This window comes from Mangifera indica, chromosome 5 (genome assembly GCF_011075055.1).
Source record: "Mangifera indica cultivar Alphonso chromosome 5, CATAS_Mindica_2.1, whole genome shotgun sequence".
Taxonomy (NCBI): Eukaryota; Viridiplantae; Streptophyta; class Magnoliopsida; order Sapindales; family Anacardiaceae; genus Mangifera; species Mangifera indica.
Window position 1 is genome coordinate 1,166,457 of NC_058141.1, and position 7,718 is coordinate 1,174,174.

Below are 7,718 nucleotides of genomic sequence, written 5' to 3' on the forward strand. Positions count from 1 at the left end.
TTTTTCTCTCTCTTTCTCGGACCAATGTTTGGTTTGGCTGGAGCTCGTATGCGGGCGATTACTTTTTTCTTTTCGGTGATTTTTTGGATTTAAACGGTTTTTTTTGGGTAATTCAAGCAAGTAAAGCTCAATCTTGCTCGATCCATCTATACTGTGCGTGCTTATTTGCTTGTATCAATGGGCAAGGATCCATCTACGATGTTCTATCTTGACGATTTTTAACGAGCCAAATTTGATTTTGAACTACTCATTTTGAATTCGATCTAAGCTCGTACTCATTTTTGTTTGGGTTTGACTTGGATCAAATCCACCCACACTATGCATGCCCTTTTGCATGTAGCAATTGGCAAGAAAGGATCAAACATTTTCACTACTTACTAGTTTTAAGAAGTTGGAAGCAAAGTTTGATTCAATCTTTTGGCAATAATTATGGTGGATTTGGTTTTAACATCAATATCAAGTTAGAGCTCTAACTTAATAATTTAGTCTATTTGTCTATCTGATGATATTATCATTATATTAATAATATTGTTTATCTCTCTAATAATATTATTTACTCTATCAATAGATGTCCGATAATATTATATATCATATTCAATAAATTTGAATTTAAATTTAAATTGAATGTTTTAAATTCGTTTTAAATTCAAGTCGACCTTAAAGCCGGCTCAATCGAAATAAAATTCATCTTGAAAAAAGACTTTGAAGTGACTACCCAAAAATAATTCTAAATTAATCCATAGTTTCTCCGTAAACCTTGGATTCCCAAGAAACATGAAAATATATCATTAAATTTGTCAATTAAATTAGCAAAAAAATTGAAATAATGTTGCACTTGGAAAGCTAAAATATTTGATTTTGATATACCCTTTACAGATTTCAAACATATGCTCTTTAATTTGAACACCTCACCTTTCACATTTAAACTATCCTTTAGGGATTTTTATAAGTTAATAATATTTAGTCAAATTATATATGATACTCGTTTATTGCCACGTAGATTATTTTCATTTCACTCTTTCATTAAATTGGTTTTTGGGAGGCCTTATTAAAGATTAATGACACATGTAATGTTTTAAAGCTCGTATCAATCGATTAATTGGGTTTGATTGAGATTTGATAATCATTTTAGTTTAAATCAATATTTAAATGTATTTTAGTCATTGAATTAAATAGTCCTAACGTTGAATTGGGCAAATAGTGTCAAGGCAATTTGATCAAACCGTCATACTAACATTAGCATGCCGCATGCTTCCCATGCACATTGTTTTGCAAAATTTTGCATTTGGATCAATTCCAAATAATCGCAAAGGTTGGACACCATACCAAATTGAGTACATGTATTGCATGCCACTAGACCATAATTCTAATTAATTGAATATTTGTATTAATATTTATTTAAGGGAAAATGATTAATGTAACATAAATTTATTAGGGCTAAACAATGTTAGCCAATATTCTATGAATTAATTCTAGGATACATCTAATAAAATGTGGTTGGTCAAGAATGTTTAACTCCAAAGTCTCTTTTAAACATTGACTATGTGTGCAATGTCTTACTCTAAAATCTCAATGATTAGGTGATATGAATAGTGACAAGAAAATCCTCTCATTTATGGTTAAAATCTTCATTTCATTTAATCAATTAATCCATAAATTTAAGAAAAAAACAAATTTTTATCATCTAACAATTAGTATTTATTAAAAAAAATCCTTCAATAATAAAAGTTTAACAATTTTACCCTAAATTCCAAACTTCCTATAAACAGAAAATTTATTATTTTTCAATAAAATAAATAATTTTTGCACATAAATCATACTTTAATATAATTAATAAACTATTTTCATCAACTATAAACAACTTTGTTGTTAATTTATTTTTTATTTTAACAATTTTAGATTATAAAATATTTGAGAGGCTCACTATTAAAAATAAGGATAAAACAAGTATTAATTTTAGGGCTTAGCTATATTATTATTAGAATCTGTTTTCCTAAAACATTTCCCAATTTGTTTTCATTATCATCGGTCATAAAAAAAGTAATGTTATGTATACATATTTATTTTATTTAATTTAGACATATAAATAATATGTTACTATATAATTAGATATTATTTTATTTTTATTTTAAAATTATTTAATTTTATAATAATATATTTAAATAGTATAAAAAAATATGCTCGAATAGTTTTTTGGTTAGGGAAACAGAGAGAATCTCAAAAACAGAACCTCCCTAAGAAAATATAGACAAATCAAGACTCAGTTCAAACATAACCAGAAAAGAGAAACCCACCAAAGCCTTCAAGACTGCAGCATTCACGACTGATCTTCTTCTCTGAGACGACGGTTTTGGCTCCGGCGCTGGCATCGCCGGCAAAACATCACCGATCCCCAAAACGGCAAGCCAGTCATCGGCATACACATCTTCAACAATAACAACTTTATTGACTAACAAGGCCTCCTTATCCTGCCTCAATGAGACAGTAATTTTATACCCTTCTAAGAATGTGGGCACTGTCGTTGGATAGTCTAGACGAATCAGAACCGGCCACGGCATCAGGCACGGCACCACATGACGGAGAAAGACCACCGAGTAATCGGTGAAATTTCTGAAATAACCCTCCATTTTCTCATCCGGAGGAGCGAACACAGTCAGCAAAGCTGGCTCCTTTATCATCCCCAATTGCATTTCAAGAAATGACGCCATAATTGAGTACCCTTTGTCTTTCATTTCCTCAATTGCTGCATCAAAACTCATCGAGCCATCATCATCATCTTCCTCCTCGTCGTCGTCACGTGGAGATGCTACACAATCAAGATTAGGCCTTGGAGAGGCACCGAAGTTTGGATCAAAGAACTTCTCAATCCCGAAAATTCTCAACCACCCGTCGTCGTATATCATTGAGCCGACGTTAACCTTGACGCCGTTAAGCGAAATAGTGTCTTGGTCACAACGAGAAGGCGGTGAAGTGACGAGGAGAGTGTGGGGAGGGGATAAGGTTGGAATCTTGGAGTTGAAAGGGAGGGATTTGAGGAACTGGGGGGTCAGAGATTGGGGAGAAAAGTGGAATTTCAGAAGGGAAAGAGACCGCTGGCCGGATGAAGAAAAAGAAGAGTTGGAGGGAGTGAAAATGGTGAGGTATTCAGAGTGAGGGATCAAGTTCTTGGAGCCGAATTCGAGCGTGAGAGCCAGCGAAACAAAGCCGGAATTCGAGACAATTTCGACGGCTTTGGAGATGGAATTGTCGGACAGAGAGAAAGAGGAGAAAGAGAGGAGGGAAAATAGGATGAGAGAGATTAAAAAGTTGGCCGCCATTGATGGAGATTTGAGGTCATTGGCAGCAGAGTTCGGTGTTCTTTTGGTTAGTTATGGTTGTTGCAGAGGAGCGGAAGACGTTGGTGAAGTTTTGGCGGGAACGTGTTGACACGTGGCGACTGGGTTTTCTTGATTTTGAGAGAGAATAATAATAAAAAATTCCGAATTCGGGAAAGTAGTTTGTTTGGGGAATGATGCCGATTTTAAGCTACAGTCTGCTCTAGTATGGCTTCATACAAGAGAGTTAACGTAGGTTTGAATTTGGCAAATTTTGACATATGTAAGTTTAGAGCTTGGTATAATAGGTGATGCTAAAATTTAGATGCTGTGAGTTTACATTATGGATAGGCCAAAGGACTATTTTCCACCCAAAGTATGTTGTTTTTCTAAATTTTTTCTTTTTATCTTTAAAAATCTTAAATACCTACTTGTGATCAGTTAAAATTAAATGTAGAAAGAGCAAAATAATCATTTTATCTATAATATTAAAAATAAACTAAAATATAATGTTCTTTTTCTCCTTTAAACTTTGAAAACTAAAAGTTTTCCTCCAATTGAAGTTTAAAAAAATGACAGTTTCCCTCTACAGTTAGTTTTCAAATCTCCAGCGCTAAATCTGACAACATTGTCGATTGTCTCTCCCTCCCGAAGCTTTCTCTCCCTCCGACGGTCTCTCTCCATCCATTTGGACATCTGTTCGACATCGATCTTCGTCTTTCTCGATGAAGTTTTTCATCTCCCGATCAGGGGTCCAAATGGGTGGAGAGAGACCGTCGGAGGGAGAGGAAGCTTTAGGAGGGATAGACGGTTGGCTTTGATACCGAATTTGGCATCAGAGATCTAAAAATTTGTAATACCCTCAGGTATGTTTCAGGGGTATTTATATCTTTTGATCCTGTTTTGAGATATTTTCAATTTTAAATATATATATATATATATATATATATATATATATATATATATATATATATATATATATATATATAAAGAATTGCAAAAAGATAAAGATAAAAATAAAGATAAAGATAAAAAGATAAATATGCATATAAAGAGAGAAAAGACAAAAAAAGGAAACTAAACTTTTTTCATCATCTTCTCCTATCCATTCTAGCAGCCAGCCTTCTTCATGTTGTTTTCTTTTGTTTTGTGAAGAAAAATGAAGGAATTGAAAGGGTTTTGAAAGATAAAATAAGAAGAGAAAAAAAGGAAACACTTTGGAAGCCTTGGTAACCAAAAGATCTCTTTCCTTTCCCCTTACCTATGTTTATATCTATTTGATGCATGTTATATGAATATGTTAGAGTGTTTTGGTGTTGATTTAATGTGGTTTTGGTGATAAAGAAAACAAGATAAGGAGGAGGGAGCTAACTTGCAAAGATTGGCTTGAAACAAGGTAAGGGGTACTATCCTTGATATGTTTCATGTTTTTTATTTTTGGTTCCTTAGATCTATATTATAAATGATGATTTTAAAGTTGAGAAATGTTATTTTGCCATTTGGGGTATCTATGTGTGTGATTTTGTTCATGGCAGAGAGTTGGATAATATTTACAATTTTGTCACTAATTTCGTCCCACGTTTCGACTACCAACACTCTGATGAATCATGAGTGTTATTATAGCTTGTTGGAAAGCTCTTTGAATCCTTATTTCAATGTTATACAACTTGTATAAATTAGAGACTGTTTGGACTGTTAAATTGCATGAATAAAAAAAACTGTCTTACCAAATAAACAGTGAAGACAGTTTTTTGCCACTAAATTCATCCCACGTTTTGGTTGTCTTATCTGATGAATCATGAGTGTTATTATAGTTTTTTGGAAAGATCTTTGAATCTTCTTTTCAACTATATATAGCTTGTATGGATTGGATACCATTTGGACTGTTAAATACTATATGAACCAAAAAGACTACTTTACCAAAATAAACAGGAAGTACAGGTTTTTGCCACTAAATTCATCTCACGTTTTGACTGCCTTATCGGATGAATCATAAGGGCTATTATAGCTTGCTGGAAGGCTCTTTGAATCTTCTTTTCAACGATATATAGCTTATATGAATTAGAGACCGTTTGGATTATTAAATTGTATGAACAAAAATACTGCTCTATCAAATAAATAGTCCCGTGATCAATATTTCATAGTTTTTGGAAAGAAAGATAAGGAGGAGAAAAAGGAAAGGAAGAAAGAAAGAAAGGAAAGGAAAGAAAGGAAAGAAAAAGAAAAGAAATACCGTTTGAACTGTTAAATACTATATGAACCAAAAAACTACTTTACCAAAATAAATAGGAAATACAGGTTTTTGTCACTGAATTCATCTCACGTTTTGACTACCTTATCGGATGAATCATGAGGGCTATTATAGCTTGTTGGAAAGCTCTTTGAATCTTCTTTTCAACAATATATAACTTATATAAATTAGAGACCGTTTGGACTATTAAATTGTATGAACAAAAAGACTGTTTTACCAAATAAACAGTCTCATGATTAGTATTTCATAGTTTTTGGAAAGAAAATGAGGAGAAAAAAAAAAAGGAAAGGAAAGGAAAGAAAGAAAGAAAGGAGAGAAAAAGAAAAGAAAGAAAAGCAAGAAAAGGAATTTGGGGCTCAAGATTCAGGGGTTGTCCCTAGAGTATGGTCTGGTGAGTTATAGATAGTTTTAGATGGAAACAAGACTATTAAGATATAATGCACGTATGCATGCTATGAACTATGAAATGGTACTTTACACTAAACCGCCCGCAGTAAGGCATGTCTATAGTAGGACAGAGACCCATAGTAGGGTCTGCTCGCAGTAGAGCATGCTCATAGTAGAGCACAATTCATATTAAAAAATGGTGTAGTGAGAGAAAAAAAGAGAGCTCAAGCTTAGAAAAGTGTCAAATCCCTATAGTCAGTTTCTAGAAAATATCAAATAGACACCAGATGGGACAAAGTATGATCCAAATAGTAAAGAATAAACTAGATTATCCTCTCGATTTCTCATGAAGGTTATGATGTGAGGTTGAGTCCCGAGAGTGAGTTAAAATATGAAAGGAGATAATTTACTTAATTTTTTCCCCTTACGGAGTGTTCTTATCTCTCACTTCTTTTTCTTTCATGATTGTAGATTCAGGTGATCGAGGTAGCTACGAGGTAAGATCAGGTCAGCGAAGATAGACCCAAGCTAAAGCTAATTATCTATGGTTTTTTTTACATACATATGATACTATTGATTTTTGACCTTATTCAAATAGTTGTATAGTTGTATCTAGGGGCATATATATGATTACTTTATGATCTTAGATGTTTCAGATGAGTTTTCATATAAGATATATATATCTTTTGTTCGTTTCTAGATTTTCAGTTTTTTTAGAATAATTTCTAAACACTTTTAGTGATGTATTCATTTTAAAGTATTTAAAAAAAATAGATACTCCAGATATTAATTCGTAATATTTTTCCTTCGGTGGGGAGTACTTCTGGGGAGGGATGTTATAAAACTAAACTGTAAGGGGAAACTGTCATTTTTTAAAACTTAGGTTGGGAAAAAACTTTTAGTTTTTAAAGTTTATGGGAGAAAAAAGAGATAAATTTTAAGGAGTTAGGGTTCTATTAATTTTAATTGTTTATGGGTGAGTATTTGAGATTTTCAAAATAAAATGGGAGATACTAAAAAAAATAACATATTTTGGGTGAAAAATAGTCCTTTAGCCTTATAGATATGAGTTTCAACCCATGAACATTGATGACAAATTTAAATAAAATAATATTGTTTTGATTTTAAATTATAGCAAAATATTGGTGTTTTGTTTTACTCACATAACCATAAATTTAGTAAAAAGATATTATTGTTTTGAATGTGAGTTGCCCATAAGTCTGTCGGACTAAATCTCTCTTTGGCTTAAACTCTTCAATGTCACATAAGCTTGAGTCAATCTCAAATCAATCCCTAATTTTGTAATTAGATACTCTTAAGAGTCAGGTCACATTTCATTGATAACTATTATGTGTGTATGTTATATATATATATATATATATATATATATATATATATATATATATATATATATGTTTCCACATTTAATTTAATTTAAGTTATTCAATTCATGCATGAAAAATGGAAAATTTTATTTATTTACTCAAAATTTTAGTTATCATGATAGTTTTTTCATAACCAATGAAAACGATTTTTTTGACTTCTTTTTCAATTTGTCGTTTTATGCAAAGTATATTACATTTAAACATGTTAATCGAGCCGAATCAAATAGAGATCAGATTCAAAATATGAATTTAAAGTCCAACCCAATAAGGTTTGGTCCAACACTGTAACATGCTAACATAGCTCATAGCTTTTTGGGTTGGCTCATAAGTTTTAATATTAAACTCAAAAATCGATTCAAACTGATCTATTACTATTTAAAA

General features: G+C 31.9%; 1 protein-coding gene across 1 annotated transcript; it reads right to left on the reverse strand.

Moving 5' to 3' along the window:
• Nucleotides 1-2,234: 2,234 nt before the first annotated feature.
• On the reverse strand, nucleotides 2,235-3,317 carry LOC123217596 (putative fasciclin-like arabinogalactan protein 20). Its single transcript, XM_044638684.1, has one exon. It carries the CDS (start codon nucleotides 3,315-3,317, stop codon nucleotides 2,235-2,237), a length of 1,083 nt encoding a protein of 360 aa, XP_044494619.1.
• Between the last annotated feature and the right edge of the window lie 4,401 nt (nucleotides 3,318-7,718).

Excerpts from the sequence above, each read along its gene's own strand:
- LOC123217596 (XM_044638684.1), bottom strand. The coding sequence starts at position 3,317 with ATGGCGGCCAACTTTTTAATCTCTCTCATCCTATTTTCCCTCCTCTCT.